General features: G+C 42.0%; 1 protein-coding gene across 17 annotated transcripts in view; it reads right to left on the reverse strand.

Moving 5' to 3' along the window:
• TENM2 (teneurin transmembrane protein 2) overlaps positions 1–27,508 on the reverse strand; it is a 1,132,942-nt gene that overhangs the window by 267,398 nt on the left and 838,036 nt on the right. For all 17 annotated transcript variants that reach the window (XM_044229881.1, XM_044229874.1, XM_044229866.1 and 14 more), the window contains one exon: positions 1,820–2,058. In XM_044229881.1, coding sequence (XP_044085816.1) covers positions 1,820–2,058 — 239 coding nt within the window. The remainder of the gene's footprint in view (positions 1–1,819; positions 2,059–27,508) is intronic.

Below are 27,508 nucleotides of genomic sequence, written 5' to 3' on the forward strand. Positions count from 1 at the left end.
ATCAGCTCAGCAGAACACTAAGCCTGAGAAGTGAGCTCATGGACCCTTTTTGAAGTTTCTGACACAAAGCCAAATCATGCAAAGACCCTGAAGGCAATTCAATTTGCTTCTACCATGCCTCCTTGAACAGTTACCTGGGGAAGTACACAAAACTACCTCTAATGACGCAAAAGATTCTACACAAGTGGCAGAGCATGTGACGGACACCCTACCCCCTCCCTCAAGTCAATCCATTACTCCATCCTTCATCAGGAGCAAGTGAGAAGCAGACATGACTTTAAATTAGGGGTACATGGATGTCAGACCTCAGTCCCCATGTGGGGCTGGGGTTTATAACACCAAGGCTTTTGCAGAGTTCCAGATAAACATAGTACCTTTCCCCAGAGTGTCACTTTTGGAGGGCATTCCTAGGAGATGCGACTGGCAAGAAATGTAAAATGGATTTTTCTGTATTAAGGTTTGCATAGCGATCTTATGGAAGACAGTGACAACTTCACATCAGTTTTTGGCTAGTGATGACCTTGGGCAGAGCCCCAGATTACTGGGGACTCAAGGCTGCCTGCCCTCGCCATCAGGCAAGCTTGCAGAGAATGGTCTGGGAAGTCCTGGACCAATTTCTTCTCTGGAAGATATCACACTGGCTGTCTGAGGATGAAGGAAGTGTGCAAGCCCCAGTGTTGAGGGAGAAGGGACAGAGTCCCTTGATCAGGATAGCCTTTTTCCCTAAGCATAAGTACTGAGAAGAACTTTGCAGTTGGCCTCTTTCTGCTGGTGTTTTACAGGCTTGCTTTGCAACATGGCACAGCCCAACTAGGGAGGCATATCACAGCTGCCCTGAAACCAAGCTGGAACCATCAAGTGTTTCAAATACACTTGAACAAACATCGCTGTGGCCTCTGCCTGGGCCAGGAGTTCTGCTATTGGTAAGCTCAGTTCACAAAGAAGTAACACCGGGGCTCTCTGTTGGGGCCAGGAGCTGTGAGCAGGCTTTGTGGCCAGCCCAGGATGCTCACATGCGTGGGGTGCCCTACCTCTGAGCTCTCGCATCCACTGCTTGCCAGAGTTACAGAGCTACCCCCGAAGGATGCAAACCAACATCCCTGGCATAGGAAGAAAGATAACCCAGCAACCTCCCCAGCCTGCTACCCTAAGTTATAATCTGAGCTCGCAGAAGCACAGCTGGTATGAGACATGAACCTGATGCACAATCATGGCGCAATTCAAGTTGAGACTAAGGGGGCAGAAGCTAAGGAAGGGATGTGGGCAAGATCCACAGTGTGTGTGGGTGACCTGATTCCACACAGAGACCTGACTGGACTGCTCAATCCTGTTTCTGTTCCACATCTCTGGAAATAAGCTGGCTACTCAGCTAGATGTTCACTTTGAATCAAGATGCTCCCAGACACGCTGGTCACTATTCCTCTCTTCGGTTTTTGGTGGAAGTTAATCCATGTTGCACGCGTTTTAGAACACAGACCTGAGTTAAAATCCAGGGATGGAAGAAACTAGAAGGCCACTTCGGGAATGAGGGACGGGTTGGGAGAAACAACAATTTTTAGCTCATCTCCAAGAAAGAATACAGTAGGGATGCTTACTTACACATCTGATAAATGTTATGTAGAATCTTGAGAAAGGAGCTCATCAGATTTAAACACATTTCAGGAAAGAAAAAGCACTCCCATCCCTCCCTCATTGGTTACATCTTTCAAGAGCCAACAAGCAAGCTGTACAGACAAGACAAGCCTGCTGTATTCACAAGTCCACGGCCTCTGCCCCACCCCTCACGGCCAGGGTCATGGAGCAGGCTGCCCCGACTTACCGATGAAATACGCCAGCAGGATCGCCAAGAGGAGGGCTGCGGCGATGGCGGACAGGGCGGCGCATTTCCAGCTGCAGTATTTAGAGGGCTTCTTCAGCTTGAAGGCCTTCCTGGAGAAGGTATTCCGGGGCAGCAGGCGGGGCGGTGGCGTGTAAACGGTTCCTGAGGTCAAAGGGTATCCCGGAGAAGAGCTGCTAAACAGGGGTGTGCTCCCCGAGGAGGTCTTAAAGAGAAAGTGCCTGGTGAGGAAAAGGGGAAGAGTCAGCATGGACATGGCTGGCTCCTGGGGGGACATCTAGCTGCCTTTTCTTTCACTCTGCTTTTCTAGTTCTAGTAGGTCCTAGGACCCAGCTCTTGTCAAGGACAGAAGGGCAAAGATTTCATCTGATGTTGACATAAATTAATTCCGTAAACGCACAACATTTTCTGTGTTCCCATATAGGTGTAGATTCCTTCCAGAACAATTCTGAAAAGTATTCAAAGCAAAAATGGAAACTGGGTTACTGTCTGTCACTTGGAGATGATGAGGATGATGACGATGACGCAAAGCAGTGTTGTGTATTACAACCGTACTGGGAGAGGCACTAGAAATAGACTCTCCCAGGTACTTACAAACTAAGTATTAAAATATCTATACATTTAAGATAATGGGAAATCAGGCTTAGAGAAGTCAAACAATTGTCCAAGGATGTGAACTCGGAGCCCTATCTCATGCCGAAGTCCGAGCTCTTGAGTGTTACTCTCAACTGTCTTTCCTGAGCCTTCTTCCTGGGCTGTTTGCCTCCCTCCGTCTGGCTTCCTGTCCTGGGACCACCTCTCTAGCTCATGTGATGATCATGGTTTTTTCTTTGGTAACCTCTTTGCCTACCAATTAAACAAGGTGCTCTTGGTCTCTTGGGCTAGAGTGTGGCAATAGGGTAATGGGGCCTGCTGCTGACACCTACCACAACCCTTCCTCAGGGTCAGGGGACGGTCTCTCCAAGGACACTTCAAGGACCATAAATTCTCTGACGGATTTTTCTCTCTTATGTGTGCCATTTATAAGACTTCAAATGTGACTCGCCACACCTTGTTTCAAATGATGAATTCTCTTCCAGGAAACAGACAGTGGACTTTAAAGCATGGATTAAGTAGTGTCTCGAGTTTGAGCAGCTGGAGACTGGGGACTGTGTCTTCTTTTATACCTTGTTCGTTTTTATGTTCCCAGGACACAGCTCAAAGCTCAGCATGCAAGGGAGACTTTAGTGAGTGAGTGAATGAATGAATGAATGAATGAGTGATTGAATGGAGTCCCCTCAAGTTCTGTGACCTTGAGATTCTAAGACTCCAAAATGTCATACAGGTAATTGCTTCTTCTTCAAGTCTTCAGCAGGTACAACTATACTTACGGACTACATACCATGTGTCAATTATGACGCCAAATGTTTTATTTGCATCCAAACCTCACATCAACCCTATATTTTTACCACAGTTTTACAAATGAGAAAATGGAAGCTCGAAGGTAGCAAGCAGGGTCACTGGGGCTACAACTCCCATCTGCCTGACTCCAGACCCTTTGGTTTGACCTCATACACCATACTGCCCCTGCATACAGGACCCAGCAGGCTATCCCGGTGGGATTCTGAGGCCGGCTTGCTATTAGTACAAATATTTGGATCTTAGCTGCTTCCAGACAAAACCTTGAAGGTATTTTAATCCTTGACAAAGATCAAGCAAACTTGGGATGACTGACAATCAAGTCAGAAAATGAGTATCCGATTAGAGAATGATTTGGCACAGCTAACATTAAAACAAACAACTGATACTTAAAAACGTTATTTGTACTCTAAGTATGTTTGATGATCTGAGTTAAGGCAAGAGGTTGGATCCCATAAATAAGCCTCTGTATTCCTTAGGATTTAGTACTCTCTTAACGCTCTGGATGAAAAGTATCTTTGGAAGAGGTGGCAGGAGGCACAGGGTTTAGAAGAAGCATTTTGGAGGAACATTCACCTGGATCAGAGTCTTAGCAGTACCATTCCTGGACAAGTAAGCTTCCGTGAGTTACGCAATACTGTTCTTAAAAGCCTCCATCTCTTCATCTGTAAAATGGGGGTAATGATGGTCCTGGCACCTCATGTCACAGTGTAGGTGGTTGTATGGATTACACGAGATCACGTAGGAAAGGCACCTAACTAAAGGTGTGTCTCATAACAAGTGGTCGGTGCATTGTGAGTAGCTTTTATTATTAATTCTCAAAACAACATAAGGAGTCTGAAACACGAGTTTTAATTTAAAGCCTGACAAATGTCAAACAAACACCTGAAGAGTTCTCCAAATCACTAAATAATAGTCCACAGCCTTATAATTAAGCTAGAACATATGCACACCAGAAAGTCAGGGTGATGGAAAAGCCCTGGAATTTGATTCAGAACTAGCTTAGATGTACTTCTTGTACAATTTCCCAAGGGTGGGCTGTGAAAATAGGGTATTAAACTAAAACCAAGAAATATAAAGACATCGTAAGCCATTATTAATAAATATCTAGAAATATAGGGGCACCAAATCTCAACCCCACAGAGATCTCACTCCTTCCCGTGGCTTCAGGCATCCTATGACTCAAGTCATCAAGGGTCCATTTCCAACCAGCTTCCCCTCAAGGTCCAGACTCCCATTCCAGGTGTATACTGAGCATCTCTTTCTCTCTCTCTCTCTCTCTCTCTCTCCATTCCATAGCTGTATTGCACAAGTACACCCAAGCACAGATTCTTTTCCTTTTCCTCCCCATTTACACTCTTTCCTGCATTCCTGTAATTCCCAGGTCCAAGCAGCCATTTTTCACTTCCTCCTTTCCTCTCACCTGCTCCCATATAACGGGTGAAAGAATCCTATTCATTTTATTTCTGAAAACCTCGCCCATCAACCTTCCCCTTTCAACCCTCCTGCTGCTTTTCTTTCCAAACCACAAATGTCATTGTGCGCTGCCTTATAAATCCTGGCTGATTCTCCAATGCCTGCAAGAAGAAATGCAAATCTCAATACAGGACCAGACTCTTCACAACAATTACCCAACTGTTTTATCCTTGTCTCTAACCTTGTGCTCCCTGATCCCTGAACTCTGCTTCAGCCACACCAGAAGGTGCATCTTTCCTTAACCTGGATATCTGTGCTGCCATGCCTTTGGGAATGATGTGCCATGCCTTCGGGAATGGCTTTTCCTATGCTTCCCCACCCACTGCAACCTAGCCAGCTCCTAGTCACCTTCCGATCACCCACTTGGGAACCCGGTTTCAAAAGATTTCGTATCTATATCATCTTCGATCATTTTTTTGCATTCAAGAATCTATTATACACTTGGATATCTATCTACCTATGTACCTACCTATATCTATGTGTGTATGCATGTATCTATCTATCAATCATGTGTCTGCCCCAGTGCCTGGTGACTGAACATCGGTCATATTTGTGGACAGAATCAGTAAATTGGAAACAATGTTTTGGCAACATCAGAGAAGTCACAAGATGAAAATTAAGAAGTTTAATTGCTTTAATGTCATTTTTAATGCACTCATTCATAAGAAATAATAGAAGGAAATGATTTTTTTTTTTTGGCATGGGATTTTTTTTTTAAGATTTTTTATTTCTTCATATAACAGAGAGAGAGATCACAAGTAGGCAGAGAGGCAGGCAGAGAGAGAGGGGGAAGCAGACTCCCTGCTGTGCAGAGAGCCCGATGTGGGGCTCGATCCCAGGACCCTGGGACCATGACCTGAGCCAAAGGCAGAGGATTAACCCACTGAGCCACCCAGGCGTCCTGGTATGGGATTTTTTCCCCAAGATCTTAAAATTGTCTACTGACAACTCAGTGTATTTTCCACACTTCTTTCTAAAAAGGAAGTCAGGTTATGTCACATGTCAATAATATTCTCCCATGCCCTCGCTCAATCAATCAATCAAGTTTTACAATAACATGTAAAATAAAGTCACAAGTCCTTCCCATGACCTACAGTGCCCTGCCGTGGTCTGCCTTCTGGCTTATAGTCTTTCCAACTATACCTTTACCACTTTAGCCTCTCTCACTCCATCAGTTGACCTGTCTTTTTGATATTCCTCATCATATCACATCCAACCCATTTTCACCTAAGGGCCTTTGGACATGCTGTTCCCTTTGCCTGGAAATACCTTACAGCTTGTTTTTTCACATCATTCACCACTCTGCTCTGTGTCACTTTCCCAGGGAGATCTTCCCTGCCCTTCCCCTGCTTCTTTCTCTGTCATTCTCCATTCTGTTTTAACTACTTTATTTTTTAAAACTTTTAAAAAAGATTTATTTACTTATTTGTCAGAGAGAGAGAGAGAGAGAAACACACACACACACACACACACACACACACAGTGCAAGCACACAGGCAGGAGAGCAGCAGACAGAGGGAGAAGCAGGCTCCCCGCTGAACAAGGAGCCCGATGCGGGACTTGATCCCAGGACCCTGGGATCGTGAGCTGAGCTGAAGGCAGAGGCTTAACCAAGTGAGCCACCCAAGTGTCCCTATCTTTCTAAATAATATATGTATTTGTATATTATTTATTATCTATCTCCATCATTAGATCTGAACTTCTATGGCGTTTAAAATAAACAAGTGTTTTGTCTCATTTGTTCAACACTGTACCCTGATGTTTAGAAGAGAGCCTGGCACATAGTGGGTACTCAGCAAATCCTCATTAAATGAATGACCTACGAGCTTTCCAAGGCCAAAACTGTGAATGTTAACAGGATAGCACTGTGAACAATTTTAATTTTAAAATTAGGATTCCTTCCACCACACTGACTTCTGTTTTCCAGATTTACAAGTTTGCTTATGTGCATCGAGGCAGATGTTTATATTGATGCATACAAACTCATGTCTCTCCACTGGAAAAACAAACAAACAAACAAACAAACAAATACCACATACTCTTCCAGACTGCATTAATCCTAGCAGATTACAGCTCTCAGCCCTCTCTTCGCTATGGTGGTGTCTGGAATGACCCTAGCTAAATGAAACTCATTTGGTTATCATAGCCCTTTTTTTTTTTTCCAGTTTCTGATGCTTAAAATGATTAAACCAAAGTACAAAAGATAATGTAGACTCCTGTTTCTTCACAGGAGAGCTACACCCGCTGCCGCAAATCTTTAGAAGGTTAAATTCAGCAAATAAATAAATTTTTTAAAAAAGGTTCCAAAGAAGTGATCTTCAGAGTATGTCCTATAAGTACGTGCTTTGTGATCATGGGAGTTCTCTGTTAGGAAAGTACAACTTTCTGGCCTCCCTCCAGAGCCAGGGCTAGGGTCTGGGCAGTTATTGGTTAAGAAGCTCCCAATGGGATTCTAATGTATCTTGAAGTTTTAAGAAACTCTACCCTAACCATTTTGTATCTCTCAAATGTATCTGATGGTTGGTAGATGTATCTTAAAATTCTATACATCTAGGGAACACCCTAGATGTTTAGTAGATGTATCTTTTTAAATGAGAGTTTTGAATGCTGATGTCTTCAGAGGTGAAGTATCAAAAAGGCTACAACTTACTTCTGAACAATTCAGCAGAAAGATCTCTAGGTCTGTTTCTAGATAAGGCAAATGTGGTAAAACGATAGCAATTGTTGAAGCCAGGTGGTTAATCTTAGTTTGTACTACTCCCCCAACTTTTCTGTATGTTTGAAAATTCTTATGATCACAAGTTGAAAAAAATGCAAGCTTTGATTCACCCAAGGATTGCTGTCACATGCTGCAGGAAGGAAAAACAAGATCAATAAAATGAAGCAAGGCCCATACGGTAACGGTCTAGCCAGATGGTTATTGGGAGGACCAAGGCAGCTTAGGGGACTTCTCCTGATTTTTCCCTGAACTGGCTATTAAGACAGCTTTTCCCCCTCGGGGGCCTGCTCAGTATGCTCTGATGAATCATTTGTGATGCCCCAACTGAACTTCTTCCCGGCAGTCGGTCATGGAAGTAGCTCAGCTCAGGACTCCAGGCGTCAGCAAAAATGTGTAGTTTCCAAATGCACTTGACATTTTTCAAGCACAACTCAATTGCTCTCAGAATTGGCCACTTGTGCCTCGGAAAGGAAAGGCAAATGAGGGACCCCAAAGTGCTGTCCTTGGAGTTTGCTAACACTCAAAGGGATAGAGAAAACCAGTCCTTGATGTCTTACAAAAAATAAAAGAAGAGCTCGCCTGCTTCTTTCCCTTCCTAGCCATGTGCGCTTCAGTCCTGGCACCCAGCACCCTTCCTGGCCCGGGTTAGGGGCTCCACATGGCCATGGAAGGGAATGGTGAGGCTAAGGAAGGACAGTGGCTCTGCGTCCTCAGCTCTGGACCCTAGATCCTAGCAAGTTCTTAAGAATACAGTCATCATCACTTCACCTAAAGCTATCTTTTTGGTAAATGTCATTTTTCCTCATGTGAAAACAAAACTACCTAATAAAAACTGAGAGAGAGCGAGAGAGAGCGAGCATACCTAACAACCATTCTCCCAGGCATTTTACATGACAGCAAAGACATGTATCTGAGGCAGAATCCTGGCAAACCAGGATTTCAAATTGGCTTAGAAAATTAAGGGCATACGTTTTCTCTGATCAAACAAGCATGGAAAATTTTAAAAAGACGTCTAACAAACAAGAAACTCATGCATAGCATCCGTGTAAGAGGGACCCCCATCAATTCAAAATACTGTGAATTTTTATTTTATTCTTATGATACAGAAGGAGCTTGACTAATCTAGGATGGAAGCATTGAGAAGTCATAGCTGGTTAAACTACATGAGACTCCAGCAGAAGATTTCTTTTCCTTTTTCTGAGTCAATCACCAGTAAACTCGCTCATTAACCTCAAACCCTACCGAAGAAGGAAACAAACGGAAAATCCCTTAACACCAAGTGCCATCACTCAGGTTGCAACCAGTGGGATCCTAAGAGGTAGTCTCCTTATTTTCTATTGGTTTGGCTTTATTCCAGGGGGAAATCCCAGCAGGGCTTTGAAACAGAAATGTACTACACAAATAATTGCACTGCTTCAACTCCAAAGGTCAAGTTTTTGTCCCCACCCCCACTGCTCTCTGTTCTCCTCTCTCTCAATCTATTTCCCACTATTCCCTCACAGTGCACCATTCAGCTAACGGCAACAACGAATGACTAACAGTGCAGATGAGTTCTCTCCTGCTCATGAAGTCAGCGGCAGGAAACATTCTCCTGGAAATCAAGCAAAAACTATTGAATGGTCTCAACATAGCTCTGTGTGCAAAACTGCAGATCTGGTTATCGGAGAAACCAGGTGTTGACTGTTGTTCTACCGAGAAAATTGACCTCCCCTATAAATAAACTCACAGGTATTCAGAGGAGTGGATGAAAATAATGATACACAGCCCATTAATCCCTAAAAGATGTTTAATATCATACATGCAGTTGCTGAAATTTGATAAAAAGCCAGAGAAAGGATAGAAGCAGAAATGTACCTGGAGTGGGGATGGGGTGGGTGATCAGCGAGGGAGATCAGGTATGCCCTGGAAAATGGGCGATTTCATCACATTTTACTGGTCCTGGCTCTGCCCTTTGAAGCATCAGGTTTATTGTCTCTAAAGGAGTAAGTTTAATAAAGAGGCAGCCCATAAAGGGTACCGTAGCATGTAAAGTTACTGTAATTGGGTTTTCAGGAGTTATAATAAAACATTTAGCTGGAGAGAGGTTAAATAACCACAACACTTTCCAGCATCATTATTATACTCTCCAGTACAAGAAGGAGTGATGGTGGTAGAGGGGAAACTCCATGGGTGGGCTCCTGGGAGAGATGCAGGGAGACCTGGGGCATGAAGAGAGAGAGAGAGAGAGAGAGAGAGAGAGAGGAGAGAACCATACAGGATGGGGTGGAAAAAGCAGGAGAGATAATGAGGAAGATGATGTTGGGTATTATACTGTTGAGTCACTTCTTGAAGAGCAAAACTAAGTTGCTTTTTAAGTGTTCTATCTTTATTTTCCTGTTTGCAAATATAACATGTACATATTATTAAAAAATCAAGTCATAAATTAAAAAATAGAGAGCAAAACTCTATCCTCTTTTAAAAAAAAATTAAATTAACATATAATGTGTTTTTATCCCCAGGGGTACAGGTCTGTGAATCGTCAGGTTTACACACTTCACAGCACTCACCATAGCACACACCCTCCCCAATGTCCATAACCCCACCTCCCTCTCCCTACCCCGCTACCCCCAGGCAACTCTCAGTTTGTTTCGTGAGATTAAGAGTCTCTTTCGGCTTGTCTTCCTCCCGATCCCATGTTGTTTCATTTATTCTTTTCCTACCCTCCAAGCCCCCCACGTTGCATCTCCACTTCCTCTTATCAGGAGATCATATGATAGTTATCTTTCTCTGATTGACTTATTTCGCTAAGCATAATACCCTCTAAACACTTGATAGTCTTGAGAGGAAGACTAGTAAAACATTTGAGGTTTAGAGTCAGGCTTTTCCCCTACATATAAACATTTTTTTTTTTATTATTATTTTTGAAAACAGTAGGATCATATCAAGGAGGCAGGATTAAGCCTGCAGATTCTGGACTTGGGACAACCAGGATTTGGGTCCTGGCTTCTATTCTTGTCTATTCTATTCTTGTAACTAGAGAGTTACTTATCTCTCTAGGTGGCCTCACCTGTAAAGTGAGAGAATGTTAGTACCTTCATGGGCTTGTTTAGGGAGATTGGGTGACTTTATTCACGTGAGATGCCCAACACTGAGCTTGACATCCAATGAATGGTCAATAAATGTAGCTATTAATCACCTGAAGGCAGGAATCATTGCTAGGTCTCCCTGACCTAGTACAGTACCCATCTCATTTAAAATATTTGTTAAATGCATGAGCCACTCTAATCAGCACAGTGACTAGGACTTTGTAGGCATCCCAACCCCCTAAAACAATTTTATTAGGAAGGGAAGGAATTGAAGGTTTTACTAATGTGCTTCTTCTCTTCTTCCAGTTGGGAATTTATGCTGGCGTTGAGAAGTGAACTGTTGCTTTTTAACATAAAACTTTAAAAATGTTTTTAAAAAATTGCTACTTCCCAAGTTTGAAGAAGCCAGTAACCCAATTAGTATAATTAAAAGCCCATTTCATTTCACGATTCCCTAAGCTTAGACTCAAACCAATTTTGATGCAATGAAAAATAGGCTTTCAAGGTTTCTGATCCCTGAACCTTTTAGATCATAGGGGACTATCACTACATTTGCATATGCCATGAACAACAGGAAAATCCTCTATTTTGCCCTCTTCAAAATTTGCAGTCATACCAAAAATACTCACAGCTGGAATAATTAGCAACTCAATTTATTGCCTTCCGTTTTTTAAATAGAAGCTTCGACTCTTGATATTTAAATAGTGTCACACTGTGATATAACATAGCATTTTTCATGGTAAAACTTCTTTTTTTTTCCCCCATGAAATGATATACTGCTCAGTGTGACAGGCAAGGTCTCTGGAGGTCACTAAAGAAACCTGGTGTTTTGTGAGCAAATCCATTTCAGAGTCTTTGGGATGAAATGAAGAGTCTTTTTTTTTCCCCTGGAGTTGTTAACTTGTTGACTTTTTTCAAGTTAATTGGTAAAAGTCTTGATATAGTAGAGGAAAAAAACAAAGACTTCTGACTTTGACTTCAAACTTGACCTTGAATTCACCACACACTATAATATGGGAGTGTAGAGACAGCCATTTCAAATAGACTTGCGTTTGTGTTCACCGGCAGCCAGAGGTAGATGAAGAAAGAATGCCCACCATCAGATACAATCAACGAGCAGAATGATTTCTCCCATCGAGTTTATTGCCTGTACCATTCAGAGAGTCAAAGAATTTTTGAGCTGGAAGAAACCTTAGGGCATATCCCTTTATCATATTCTGCTTCATGCTACCACATTTGTCCTGTGTGTTTGCCTTGTCTCCCCAGTCATATTACAAGCTTCTCAAAAGCAGGTCCTATATCTTTTGCTTCCTGGTATCTTTCTCTGTTCATTGTAGGCACTCACAAGCTGTGTACTATGTACCGAAGGAACACAGCAATTAAGAACAGTGGAAATTCACAGGCTTTGGAGTCAGGCATACCTGTACTCAAATCACAACTGCACCAGGAACTGCATTTTGTTGGGAAAGCTGATATAATGTCCCTGAGCCTCAGATGCCTCTTCCAAAAAATGGGTAGGTAACAGTATCTGCACTACAGAACCGTGAAAGGGGTAAATGAGATCATGAAAACAATCTGTGAGCACAGAGGCTGCCCCACAGGAGGTGTCTAACACACAGCTGCCATGTTCCCCTTTTTCTTCGAAGCAATTCAAAATCTAAAATATGAAGTCACGAGTCAACCAGTATTTATTGAGCATGGAATATGTATCACATGGTACCAGATGCTTTGGATAAAATGTTAAGTCCTCCTCCCCAAATAGAATTATTAAGTGATAGGTGGAATAAACAAAACTGAAGTCCAGGTGAACCAACAAGTACATGAGAAATTACAAATTGTGAGACATGCCATGAAGGGAAAAGGGACTAAGAAAAAGTTGGGACTATATTAGTATGGTCACTTCTCTCTGAGGAGATGATCGAAAAGGGGAAGTCTAAGGATTAGGAGTTAATCATCCAATGAGCGATGAAAAGAGCATCCCAGGTAGAGGAAGCAGTATGTGCAAAGGCCCTGTAGTAGGAAGGTCTTAAATTTTGAAGATATGAGAGAACGACCTGTGGCTGGAACACAGTGACCCACAGCGTGAGCAGTGGGAGAGAGGCAGGCATGATGACAACTACATTACACAAGGTTTTGAGGGCATAGGATCTGGATTTTAAAACAAAGGGTTTTAAATTATGTCTTCTCTTTGAGCAAAGGAAGGTAGATCTTTAGGAGCACTCAATTTAAAAAAGAACTAAGGTAGGATAGGATAGACCCATTGGAAATTTAGTCCAGTCTATGGTGATAAAAAGGCTTGGTGGTCTTTTTTGTGCTCTGCCTTGAGGGTCTTGGTTTTTGTCCAGAATATTCAAGCCACTATCAGTACTGCATCTATCACCCTATCTGCATTTGAATATAGTCAGACATCTCAAATTTACCAGGACCCAGCACAACTCTTGATTTTCACCGCACACTGTCCTTCTGTTCCACCCATGTTGGTTAACGGAGTCATTGCCCATCAGTTGTGCTGGTGCCATGACTCTGAGAAAGAAACAGGCATGCAGGCAGCACCTTCTTAGAAAGTGCTCTTGGGAACAGTGCCTGTGAAGGAGTGAAGAAAGCAGGCTGGACAGAGAGAGAAGCTGACCCATGATGCTGCTGGAAGGGTTCCTTGGTCAGTCTCATGGGGAGCTCTGGAGCTGTTGGGCCTGCGTCATTGGACAGCTCTGGAGAGCTGCTCCATTTTGGTTTGAAAGGGTCGGGCCTTATCAAATCTATGGACCAGCCTCCAGCTCAAGTCCAGTTGCAGAGAGAACTTGGCAGAGATGCATGCGGATCACCAACATTTCCAACAACTAGGGAAGCATGTGTGCTCCAGTCCTGGTGTGTGGCATCTGGCTGGGTGCCATGCCATGTACCTAGCTAGACTTCACTATAGTTCCTGCCGTTCCCTGATCCCCGATTCATCATCAGTTCATTTCTCTTGGCCTCTGACACCTACCGGTCCTCTTCTTCCCACTTACACCTCGTGCCTGGTCCGCTGCCTGTAGCAGCCTCAAATGGGTCTCCTTGTTCCCACATTGATCCCTAATATCATCTCTACACAGGAACCAGTCATTGTCTACAAACACAAATCAAATCCTATTACTTTCCTGCTTAAAAACCATCTACTTCCTTTATACTCAGAAGTAACCTATCTCCTTATCCAGGTCTACAAAGCACCTCAGTATGGTCTATCTCACCCCTTCCTCTCCTCCCCTGGTTATGTTCCATACTTTTCTTTGCCATCCCTCGAAGATGCCAACCTTCTCTGAACCTCAGTGTAGTCACAATGTGTTTCCTTGTTCTCAGGTCCCTCAAGTCTCCCCTCAAAGCTCATTTTCTCAGAAAGCCATCCTTGATCAGTTTTTTATTATCCTACGTTGGCCAAGGTTATGGCTCAGGAGCTGCCCACCACCAATGACTGGTTGTTGTGGGAGGTGGAGTGATGGCGCTGGTATGAAGACCCTGGTGGCTCAGTCGTTAAGTGTCTGCCTTTGGCTCATGTCATGATCCCGGGGTCCTGAGATGGAGCCCTGCATTGAGCTCCCTGCTCGGCGAGAAGCCTGCTTCTCCCTCTCCCACTCCCCCTGCTTGTGTTCTCTCTCTCACTGTGTCTCTCTCTGTCAAATAAATAAAAAAATCTTAAAAAAAAAAAAAAGACGCAGGCTTCTCATCTGCTCTACACTTAGCCTTTGAGTACCTCTTTCCTTGCTTACCACCTGCTTCCCTCCCGTGGCACATACTTTCCTTGAGAGCCCAGATTTAGTCTTCCTTACCACTGTATCCCCAGCCCCTGGAAATATGCCCGGCACATGTTTGGTGCTCGATCCATTTTTAGCAAGTGAACAAAAGAACGAACCGATCTAGAATTTGAAAACTTTTCTATCTGTTCTCAGATCCAACACATCTATTTATTTAATCCTGTGGTGTCCTCTTCAAGGGATGCCCTGTCACTCTGGGTTTCGAGATTTTGGTAAACAAGACCATGTTCTCATTATGCCTACACATGGTTATTTTAAATCCTTTGAGAAACCCGCATCTTTCTATTCTGAGGAGGCTTTTTGGCACATTTTAATGAGAGCCTTTCCATTTTCTTGATCTTTTAAGTTGGAATTCTCCTCCACTTTTCTGTCATTCTTGAGACATGTTAGCTATAACCGCATGGAGCATCTCCATGAGAACTCACGATAGTCTACGAAAATAGTGGTAGTGCACTTTTGGCTAATTTCTGGGGTTCTACTCAATGACGCTGTGATTTTTGCAGCCCTCCCCTCCTCTCTTTCCTCAGCGACCCAATAGACATACAATTTCAGGCATTAGTTTACACTCATCTCAGGGCCAGGTCCTGGTTTGTAACCAGGAGCTCAGAGATGATCTTCCTACAAGACTAGAAGGATTTTTTTTTTTTTTTTTTTTTGTAAATGTACTTGCTCCTTATCTGTCACTTCTCTGCCCCCCTACAGAGCAGTTTATCTTCATAGGTTTGGTATCTCTGCAAACATAAAGATTTCATGGTGCATTTTCTCTTCCAAACCACTTTTAAAAGAATATGAGAATAGTCTTCATCTCTGAAAAATCTTATGTATACGCTCCTCCACCCAGAGAAGAATCCATTTATCTTTCTTTACCCTCCCTCCCACTTTGTGACAAAAGAGTCCTGTCACATACACTTTTCTTTATTTCCTTATCTTTGGTGCTTCAACAAAAGTGTGATGAGTTGAGTTTACCATGATGCTCAATGGGGATCATGTTGACAATTCCAGATGGTAATATCCTGCACCCTTGGATCCATTTATCAGTATTAATCAAATCACATGTACTGGTATTTTGTGTAGTTCCTTCAGAGTTAACCATTCCAAACCATGTTTTAGAAACAGACATTTTTTCATAATTTTTTTTGGTGGGGTGGGGTGGGGGAGAGATCAGAGCAAGAGATGGATTCTCCAGCCTATCTTATTGCCTCTCCCTTGAGTAGACTTTTCACACCAAGGGGGGATATACTTATCCTCTAGTGGTTTTCCTTTAATTAATTAATTAGTTAATGAAATTGTTTTCCTATTGAGGTGAGATTCACATAACATAAAATTAACCATTTTAATGGCATTCAGTATATTTACAATATTGTACAACCACCTCTATTTTGTTCCAAAACATTTTCATCATTCCAAAAAATCAAAATGCCATTAAATCAAAAAAATGCCATTAAAAAAGGCAACCATCCCAAAAGAAAACCCTGTACCCGTTAAGTGGTAATTCCCATATCTCTCTTCTCCTACTCCCAGCTCCTGGTAACCACTAATCTGATTTCTGTTTCTATGGATTTTCCTATTATGTATATTTAATATATATACATATATATTCATTTATATATATACATATATATACATATACAGTCATTTCTCCCACTTTGCATAATGTTTTCAAGTTCATCTCCATTGTAGTATGATCAGCATTTCACTCCTTTTTAAGGCTGAATACTATTCCAGTGTGTATATATGTATGTGTGTGTGTCATATACAAAATATACATACACCACATTTTTTTTATCCTTTCATAAACTGAGGGGCATTTAAAATATTTTGATCTTTTGGTTATTGTGAATAGTGTGGCTTTGCACATTTGTGTAAAAATATTTCAGCACTTGTTTTCAATTTTAGGGGAGATTTTATAGGAAAATTGCTGGGTCATAGGGTAATTCTATGTTAAAACTTGTAGGGGAACCTTTAGCTGCTCTCTAAATGTAGAAAATGACCAACCTTGAACTCCTCAACAAGGTCAAACTCGGGTCAGCCCTAAACATGTTACCAGTCTCCTTTCATCCTACCTGTGTTACGAGATTGTTTTTGAAAACTTCCAGTTTACAGGAACACAAAGCATCGTCAGAGGGCCTAGTAGCAGTAGTTACAGAAAGAGTAATAACACTTCCTAGCTTACAGAATGTTTTTAACATGCCAAGTCAACAGGTTCTCATTTTAGGATAGGGGTTTTAATGGTAAACTACTAGGGTTTATATCCTAGGAATGGGATCTATCCATGACATTTTTTTTTTAAGATTTTATTTATTTATTTGACAGAGAGATCACAAGTAGGCAGAGAGGCAGGCAGAGAGAGAGGAAGGGAAGCAGGCTCCCCGCTGAGCAAAGAGCCCGATGCAGGACTTGATCCCAGGACCCTGGGATCATGACCTGAGCTGAAGGCAGAGGCTTTAACCCACTGAGCCAGCCAGGTGCCCCCTATCCATGACATTTTTATAAAAAATTTTGTTTTGTGAGTACATATTCTGAGCATTGTATTATAAATAGTACTTCCTCATCAGGCCCAAATACTGCAGAACCCGATGAATGAATCTGAGCATGGATGAATTTCTAAAGTTCTGGTGCTTAGATAAAATTATGTTTTATCTTAGAAGGCAAATTCAGAGAGTCTTTCTCTAGCAAGGGTTTGGAGAAATCCTATTTCCTACTTCTGTTGTGAGATCAAAGAGGGTCTAAAATATTAGATCTTGAAGTATCTTCTTTGGATCACTGAGTGTATTTGTATATTACTAGCTTTAGGTGGGGAAAGCATATAATGATACTTGGGAAATCCTGGAGTAAAGAGAATTTAGGGGATTACTACAGGATCTTCACAAGTCTTTAATATCTTAAATATCCCAGTACTCTACATATAACATTTATCATTCTGCTTATTTGGTCATGTTAGCTTTATACCACCTACTTTCCTAGGCTTAAAACCAGTATTCCATAGGGGTATATGTTTGAGAAAGAAAATTCTAATTCATTTCCCTATATTTTTGAATGATTACACTAAGGCCCAGAAAGAATAAAAGCAAACCAACCGGGGTGTCTGGGTGGCTCAGTTGTTAAGCATCTGCCTTCGGCTCAGGTCATGATCCCAGGGTCCCTGCTTGGCAGGAGGCCACTTCTCCCTCTCCCACTCCCTCTGCTTGTGTTCTCTCTCTCACTGTGTCTCTCTCTGTCAAATAAATAAATACAATCTTTTTTTTTTTTAAAGCAAACCAACCAAACCACCAATAATGGTTATTTCCTAGATTTTTGTAGGCTCTTTTATTTTTTTTAAGTTTTTTTTTTTTTTTAAAGATTTTATTTATTTGTTTGACAGACAGAGATCACAAGTAGGCAGAGAGAGAGGGGGAAGCAGGCTCCCCGCTGAGCAGAGAGCCCGATGTGGGGCTTGATCCCAGGACCTTGGGATCATGACCTGAGCCGAAGGCAGAGGCTTAACCCACTGAGCCACCCAGGCACCCTGATTTTTGTAGGTTCTTCAGACCTACTGGGAGGATGGTGGGAAGGAAGGAGGGGGTGATGGAAGGGAGGGAGGAGGATAGGAGGAAAAGAAGGAAGCTATATTATGGCATAAAAATGAAAAGGGACAGATAAAGTATTTTATGGGATTTCTTCAAGGCTTTGAAAGGAAAACAAAACTGATATACTGGAATTCTTGCATAGCTAAGAATAATTCTTGAGAGGGAGAGAAAATCTTAAGCAGGCTCTATGCCCAGAGAAGAAGCCCAATGTGGGGCTTGACGTCAAGACCCTGAGATCACGACGGGAGCTGAAATGAAGAGTGGGACACTCAACTCACTGCACTCCCCAAGCAATTCTAGATGTGGGGACCGGCGGAGGAGAAGGAAAACAAAGGACAAAGAAACAACTATTCCTCATTTTTGTGTGTTAGGGATTTTCTTCCACATTTATAGTGTGTAGAGATTTCTAACATTTAGGTTTGGGGTTCTGTGGCTTTTATTTATTCTTAACACTCAAATATAGTTATCGTTAATACAATTTCTTTTCCCATTTGAATTTATATCAGACCCTTTGAGACAAGAGCAAGTTTACAAAGACCTATCAGTGTGTTCACCCACATTTCTTTCTATGCAAAATATACATAGGTACAATGTTTTCTTCTTATTTAGCACTCTTCTTGAAATGATATAAGAGCTTTTGAGGGATATTAATTAAACTTTAGAGCAACCCCTGTGACATGTGTGCCTGCCTACATATATCTGTTGGACACTTAGGAATTAATTTTTGCAGAAATGTGCCATTTAAAGGTGCTTGTTAGGCTAGCCACAAAGTCACTGACAAGGCACCAAACAGATCCATACTTCAGTCGTCAAAAAAAATGCCATTAAAAAAGGCAACCATCATTTAGCATCAACACGTAAATATTGTCATGGTGTTTAATATACTCTCAAGCAGGTCCTGCAGTGTCCCTGTCACAAAAACGAGTCCCAGGGAAGCAGGTTCTGAAAGCTTGGCTTTCTTGAAAGGTTCCTGGTTTCCTAAATGCTGGGTTTCCTAGGGCTCCAGGCAAGGCTTTTTAAAAATGCAAGTGTCAAGGAAAACTGTCATGCATGTTTGCCTTAAGTACCCGAAAAGCTTGTCACTGCCATCTTGGAAGTCTTGACGAAGACACGGTTGGACATGCCAAGGCACGGTAAATTGAAAGCTGCCTGACAGGGAGGTGCCTGTTAGACTAACAGCCAGGTGCCCGCCTCCAGGCATTTTCTTTGCAAGCGGCAGAATTAAACAAAACCAAAGGAGAGTCTGTCAGGGGAGGCTGTCTTTGCAGACATCTCAGAGGCTTGGACTTGAACTGGGGTCCTTGCCAGCTCTTAGGTTTTGCTTCATAAGAGGTTAAGGGGCTACATGAAACAGGAAGCACAGTCAGCATTTCTGTGAGGGCGGTGGGAAGCCACCGGGAAAGAGCAGTGGATGGAGGGCAAAGGTCAAGAAGGAAAAGGAAGGTCAAGGTCAGTGTTAGGCTGACATTGCACCTGCTAGTTCTAGGAGGCTGAACAAGGCAGTGGTGAGCCAGAGAACTATTGGCAGCAAGTGAGGTTCAGAGCCCAGTAACCTGGGTGGCTTTGGGAAAACAATTTGTTGAATCTCAGTTTCCTCAAGTGAAAACAACGGAAAATGTTGCATAGGGATATTATGTGCATTAAATGGACTCAGCACATTCTTGCCATATAAGGAGACCCCTTAATAAATGCTAGCTTCTACTGTTCTGGAGAGAGCTATCAATGATCTCATAAACTGCCTCTTTGGAGGACAGATCTTTCCTTCTGGTCCAGCCCCCTTTCCCTTCCTTCCTTCCCTTCTCCTTTCCTTCCTTGAACACGATGTTCTTCGGTTAGCTGGTATGAACTTTTATTTCTTGTCTTTCTGATGTGTCAGCTGAGGCTTTTCCTAATTCTCACTGCCAATGTGACCATAATACACCTTCACAGGCTCCCCGTCCCACACAGAACAGACCATAAGGTACTTCATTGATCCCAGAAGGTGGCTGTGGCATGGACCACAAGACCTTTCTAGCATTGTCTCCTGAGTTCCAGCCCAGCTGATCAGAATGCTTACATACTCTTGCTTTTCTGGCCTTCTTCTCTTACCTCTTCCTGGAGTGACCTTTGGATGGGGTATACTTTTCCATCAAAATGGGAATCAGACACTATTCCTGCTGGCTAGGTTTCCCAGACTGGATAGATGGGGTATCCCCAACACCCTGTGTTCCTGTACCACCCTTTTATAGTGTTTGATATTACTATAAATTATTGACTTAGCTGACTTCTCCCACAAGACCACAACTGTTGGGGGACACGGGCCACATCTTTTTGACTTCACCCTCAGTACCTTGCATGGTGGTCAGCCCCTAATAGAACTACCATAAACGTTGGCTGCATTAAGCTGGAGTCCTATGAACACAGCTGCTAATGGGATTACCAGTGGGAGGTGGGAAATAATAAAAAAAAATCCTTATTTAGCATAAAATCGGAGTTGCAGATAAAGAAACTATATAAGTTTGGCCTGAGGGCCTCTTATTGACAGAACCCTCACATACTTATTTCACAAAAGGGGCTGACTTCATTGCTGGATTTTCAAGCCCTTGATCATAAACACTGTATTATAATAGTTAGAGCAATGATACTGCTGTACTAGGCATTTCTCCTGGGGACTCAGAAACTTGACTGAGTCGTCTTAGATATTTGTATAATATCCCCGTTAGGTGGATAGAGGCAAGGTAGACAGGAGAAGAGGCAAATTTAAACATTGCCAAATTATAAATGAGAAAACAAAAGGCAGCAAAAGTTAGGTATGTTGAATCATGTAGGCCAGGTTGTGGCACAATTTGGGAATAAAGAGAAGGGCCCTACAGCTAGAACCACAGGAAGTGAGTGAGTCAGATTTTCCCCACAGCTATGCCTCTTCCTCACACTACACCTGGCACATTAGAAGGGGAGTTGAGTTTCTTGAGTATTCTAGTATTATTTGATACATTATTCCTTGAAAAGAAAGTTCTTTCAACTCTATGTTTAAAATCCAATACCGTAAACTTCAGGGCTCTTATTTTAAGCCCATAAAAGTAAATTCAACCCATTAAAGAAGGAAGAATAAGGAGAGATGGGAGCATTTGAATTGAGATGAACATAATTTGGCACAATCCATCAAAATTTAAAAGGCACATAATACATACCCTTTGATCTAGCAATTTCTCTTCCAGGAATTTGACTCTTGAACATAATCATGTAAGTATGCAAAGGAAGGTATATACACAAGACTCTTCATTACAGTTTTGTTTGTAATAGCATAAATGTGAAAGTGATCTAAGGGTCCATAAAGGAGAGATTGGTTAAATAAATTACGACATTTTGGAATATTACACAGACTTTAAAATAAGAATGAGGTAGGTCCCCATGAAATTACCTGATGTGATTTCCACCATATTTCATGAAGTTAAAAAAGGAAGTTGCCAAATGGTGCGTATAATACAGTCCCATTTACATTCAACTTAAAAAAAAAATATGCTCAGACTCCAAAAACATTTTGGGAAGCCTAAAATAATAAACCTTCAAAAGAGATTTCCTTAAAAATAGAAGGGGAAGGGCAGGGAATATTCCTTTCCATTTTCTAATTTCTTAGTTGTTGAATATTTTTACCAAGAGAATGCATGCATTTTGTAGTATAGGAGTGGAAAGACCAAATCTATTGCAATATGGGCTCTGATCTTTGTCTAAATTCTTGACAAATCTTTTGTGGAAGGAAATGGAGAAAAGATTCTGTGCAGAGGGAAGAGGCAACAAAATCCCGTCATCATGCTGGGAACAGTGAAGCATGGAGAGGTATGCTTGAGCTACAGGCCTGCTTTATCTCACTGCTTGGACATTTAGAGTGGGAGGCCTTCACTGGTCATCTGGGTCTCACTCCCGTCACATAAATAGATACTGGACTGTACTAGGTAATCTTAACATGGCCTCCAGCTTGAAAGTATTGCCTCTGTGCTGCCAAATGATTTCCAGTTCTCTTAAATGATCAAGCCAACCTCATTCATGTTTACCTTGACTCCTTCTCCTGGTCTGCCTTCTAGGGTAGTGGTCAGAATCAAGAGATCAACTTCCTAGAAGACAGCATGTTCTTATTTCTGTATTCTAATAACCAGACCCTTTCTTCTCGGTCTCTTCCTCTCTGACTCTGACTCGCCCTCTCTGCCTGAAACAGCCTTTGGCTTTAGCTCTGTAGCAGATTCTACAATTCCTCTTTCCCAAAATGAAGGGTACCATGAACCTGAGGATGCATATTAGAGGCAAGACACGAGGAGGCTGCTACCTACTTGCCTATTTCTAGACAAGGCCAACAATGAGAAAGACTCAGAAAATGACTCAGAGTATGTGTAGACACACATGGACTGTGTCCTTGCAACTTATCTCCCAGTCACATCATTATTATGAAGTTGTAGGTGGGTTTAAACGTATGTGTGCTACCTTTTCCCTTATGACACTGAGTTTGAGTATTTCTAGTAATGCCACATTAAATCACAGGGGTGTAAATAGTGGTGGACATAATTACTGACATTAGGATGTGTTGCATTTTAGAACAAAACTTTTTGTCTAATTAAATGTAGAACTATTCAATTGTCACCTACACCATGGTCCATTGTGGAGATGACCGACCCCTGCAAAATGTCCTACCTATGATTTTCACCATAAAGAGGATAAAATGCATTGCCTAGAACAGGAGCTTGCAGCATGGAGTTAAATGGTTTCCATTCATGGTTTTATTAAAAAAGCAAAACCAAAAATCGTCCAAAGCAATTCAATTTTATAAAGGTAAAACTGCATCCCGAGCCATTTTCAGGAGAATGGGAAATGCATGGAGTTGTTTTGAGTTAACTTTCTCATCATGAGCCCTCGTAAAGAGCACTGGTTAGTAAGACAATAAATGAGCATGTTTTAATTAGAAAATGTGGAATCCAAGCAGTTTTGCAGGAAAGAAGATGATAGCTTCAAAGAGACATCAGGAGACTAATAAAAGTTAAAATGCATTAAGTGGCCATAGTGAACTCAAAGGTAAAGTTGTGGGATGTTTGAGAAGTGAACCAGAGAGGGCAATGAATCAGAAGGGGATGGAAATTAGCCAGTGGAACTTATTCTTTCTACTTCATATTAGAATCAGCTGTAAACCCCCTTCTGTGCCCAGGCAACTGAGATAACCTGATGCCCCTAAAATTTTCCTACGCCTCCATCCTGGCTAGAACTGTGTGTGCCCAGAGGAGAAAATCACTATCATTGGGCAATGTGAGAAGGTAGCTAGGGCTAGGACAAAACTAGCATTGAACTTTATTTTATTTTATTTTTTGCCTGAAAAGCCTCCATTTTATGGTCTCCTAAAATCATGGTGCTCAGTTATGACCATGACATTCTTCATGCTATGCTACTCCACATGGGTGCATGATCCAGGTCTAGCCAATCAACATGGTCTGTTCTCTAGGTCTTGGGAAATGGGTCCACTGTGGGTATGTGACCATTGTTGAGTTCAATGAAAATTTAATGAAAGGAATGTTGAAATATCAGAAAGAAGACTTCCTTTTTCTGTTAGATTTCTAAGGTGTGAGAACATAGCCTGAAGTTCCAACAAAGATCTTACAAATTAAGAACGATGGTGGGAAAGAGAGAAAAGCGAAGCTGAGGGACAGATTCCTAATGCCTGAGTTTCTTTCCATGAATCCAGTTCTTCCAGAATCTTGATCTGTTTCAGGCCCTTCATCTCCCCAAGTTCCCACCTCCCAACATGCCAAAAAAAGGACAATAATATCTATCAGATACCATAAAGTATCTATTATGATACTTGGCACAAAGTAGTTATTCAAGGGATGATGATGTCTAAAAATCAAACCGAAGGGAGTGTCCAGTTGTTTCCAGGAAGTGAAAAAATATCTAATCAGGCCACAATGTCTCCTCATGCAGATTCTGAAGTCTAGAAGCTGAAGAAGATGATCTTTGCAGTCCCTTGTCTTTGGTAAACTACTGAAGGACACTAATGTACCAAGAGAGAACAGCTCAAAGCTGAGGAAAAGACACCCACAAAACCTGGAGATTCAAAGCACTGTCCCACTCCCAGGGGGCTCTCATGTTTATTCTCATTTTCCTGAGGCCAGGGTGGGGTAGATTTCTCCAGGTCCCATCAAATGCTTTAATAGGGTCCAATATCACCTTATGCCCTCTTATCCATGTTCTCTAGTAGAGAAAGTCTGGGTTGATAAGAGATCAAAAAGTCACTAAGATTAAGCTTTCCATTTAAAATTCTTATCCAAGAAGAGCAACATCTTCCACCTTCTTCTAAGTGCAGAATTTTAAATCCATTTGTTCAAAGAATTTTTAAAAAATGAGATTTTAATCATCGTATCATTGGTGTGTGACATCTTTACCAGAGGACTGAATGTGGAGAAATGGACTTATGAATGTTTGTACCTAACCGAAGCTTTAACAAATTACAACACAAATTCAATACAATCTCAAAAATGAAAAAGAAGGGTTACCCATTCTCTTTTGAAATATAAGGCAAGGACAGTTAAAACAACGATGAAAGAAATTGGGAGCATTTTCTGATCGTTCAGTCATTCTGGCTGAGAAGCAATTCTTTAAGGAATTTAAAAATACACAATTTTGAGGGTGAGCCTTTGTGGTTAGCATTGTCATGACCTCTAAAAATGATTATTTGCAAACATGACTCATGGCATAGCCTGAAATGGTTTGGTGGGTTTTGGAGGGAAGAAATCTGTCTGAGAAAAAGTTTCTTCAACCATCTCCTGTAATCTAGAGTACTCAACCCCAGGAGAGTGACCTGGCTGAGAGCCTTGTACAGGACTGCAATTCTGGGGACACAAAACTCCACCGAACAAAGACAGGCAAGGTGGAGGCTAATAAATCAAAGGAAGCTGCAGAAAAGTTGCGGAGCCTACTTCCCGCCTGGGAGAGCTGGGAATGCCTTATCTGGCCTCTGTGAAAAGAAAAGGATCATTGGGGAGCCAGAATTAGAAAAAGACTTGTGCTTCATCAAGTCTCTCCCTGTCTAAGCCAGATAAAATAGCCTCTGGGAAGGCTTCAGGAAATGCCCCAAGGGAGTGACAGCTGATTTTAGCTGAATGGGTGAGAAAGCACAGACAGAGATGGAAATACTTGGCTTTTTTCGACAGCGAACTTAACCCACTGCATTTACAGACTTGGGGCAGAGTCTTGTGCTTACAAGGCCTGACCACGAGGTGGCCTCGATCCGTAATTGGGTCCCCATCACCCAGGTTGCAAGAGACAGCCTTTTAGAAAGTTCTCTTACCTAGAACCTTAACTGTGGTTAACTTACAAGTAAAAAGTTCAAGTACCCAAAGCTTTAATAAACTTAATTAGACTCTAGTTTTATAGCGGGAACCGAATTCGAAAAGGACAGCCTCTCCTTGGATACCTGTACCTTCAAGGACGCTTCCCAATTTGCAAACCATACCAAGAGCAGGCTGGAGTGGTCCTAAATAAGATGTAATGCTTGTTTCTTTCTTAATGCACCTTGTCATTTGCACACGTGTCACACCGCTTTATTTATTTTCTTATTAATGGGTTTGAGTGTGTTTAACACCACAAGCCATAAATTGCTGAGCAGTAGCTCGGCATAGGTTCTCTCTATTTTCCTGCCAATTGTCAGAAAATGATGTGGGGTACGCAGGTGCCTCTTCTAACCGACTTTCTCTCTCCCTCCCCACCCCTTGCCTCGATCCAACAACGAACTCCTTGTCTCCATCTGCCAAGAAAAAATAAAGGACACAGCCTCGTTTCTCATTGGAGAGCTTGCCTATTGAGCAGCTCAGTTATTGAGATTAATAAGCTGCCAGTTTCCAAGGAAGACTACGAATACTATAAAATTAAAGTGCACTGCAACGTGAAATGCTGCTGGTGGCCAGGCGGGATCGCCATGTCAAAAAGGCAAGGTAAAGCTATAAAATAAGGCTGAGCTTGAAAGGCTAACCTAAAGGTCTCATTAATTTCCATGTTGCCTCTGATGAGAATTTAGAGGGGGCATAATGTTTTGCAATATGGAGAAACCAACCTTCCTATTGATTTGAAAAGTGCTTGAATGCACTGGGTGCACCCAGAATGAATTCTAGTTTTAAACTTCACTTGAGAACATCAAACACACACACACACACACACACACACACACACCCAACCAAACAGGTTACCTTGGTTTAATATTCTCAAGATCAAGCTTGTCAGTGATTCTGTCAGAAAATTAATCCATAGGTAGAAAAATCAATCTGAGAACAAGTTTGGAATAGTCTTTGGGCTCAGCATGGCAAGGATGTTTCAACAATCTTGTTGCTTCTCTGTGAGAACCTTATTTACCAAAGGTCTTGTGTCTTGATTCCCAAATATGCACTACCAATAAAGCATCCAGATTAGGCTACGATGACTTCCTCACAAAGACAAAAAGTGTGTTTTCTGAAATTCTGAGACCAAAATTAGATTCTTAAAATGCCGCCCATCAAGCCCAAGGGTGCTCCTTTCTTTGGCAGAGCCCTTACACGACTTCCTGCTAACAGGAATAATCATGGTACTTTCTCTAAGTATGACCAAATGGTCAGCCAGGGTACCCCTAGCGGTTGGGCTTTCTCCTGTTAATGTGGCAAAGCTCTGTGTGGGAGAGAAAGATTCGACAAATCACAGAGCTGAAGAAGTAGGAGGGCTTTGATTTCTGCACTGTCAATTTGCTCTCGCATTTTCTACGATGCAAAGTATCTGTCATGAGCTCACACGGAACCTATGCCGTCCCGGGCCATGGAGTGCCGAAGCCTCAGACCCACAACACTGGTTGCCACCAGCCTCAAAGAGCTGCAGAGAGGAGTCCCTTACCTCTTGCTTGGCTGATGATTTTGCCAATGGCTAAGGCTCTATCGTGTGACAGGCTGGAATTCAACCCATAGATCATTTTTTTTTTCCTTATGTCACTTATCACGCATTGACTTCACCATTTCCATGGCCTGGCAAATCAATCTGCTGTTTGTCATCAGAATAAGCATAGCTTTGTTTTGTTTTTCTAGTGCCAAAAGGCACTACTGTGGGGTGGTCAAAAAGATGGCACTGGGAGTCAGACCCAGTTCAAATCCCAGCTCCGCCCCTTACTCATTTACAGATCTGTAGGTAACATTGTTTTCCTGAGCCCTCAGTTTCCCTTCATTTAAGATGGGGATAAGTAACATATACCCACCAGAAGTGTTAAGGGGTTAAATGGGATAATGTACGTAAAAACTAAGTGCCAAGCAAAAAGCATTTGATAAAGAAAAATTGTTATTTACAGGCATATATGATCATGTAGAGTAAGTGTTAAATTGAACAAAATTTCTGGAGAGTTATTTTTAAAAGAGAAAAAAAAATCTATTGCTGAGAGCTTTGAACACACTAAATATGCTGTTATTTGTAAATGGATGAATTTCCATGTTACATCTATTATCTTGGAATCAAAATATTTAGAATCCAAACAGCTACACTTAAGTCTCACTGCATCATAGATTTGACGTGTCTGAAACGGCACTTCTGTTTTCTGCCACAAAACTGGTTCCTTCTTTGGGAAATGATATCACTAACCAGCCACCCTCCTAAGTCAAAAAGCTGGTAATTGTACCCTCAACCGCCTAAGCCACACAGAA

This window comes from Neovison vison, chromosome 1 (genome assembly GCF_020171115.1).
Source record: "Neovison vison isolate M4711 chromosome 1, ASM_NN_V1, whole genome shotgun sequence".
In the NCBI taxonomy this organism is placed as follows: domain Eukaryota; kingdom Metazoa; phylum Chordata; class Mammalia; order Carnivora; family Mustelidae; genus Neogale; species Neogale vison.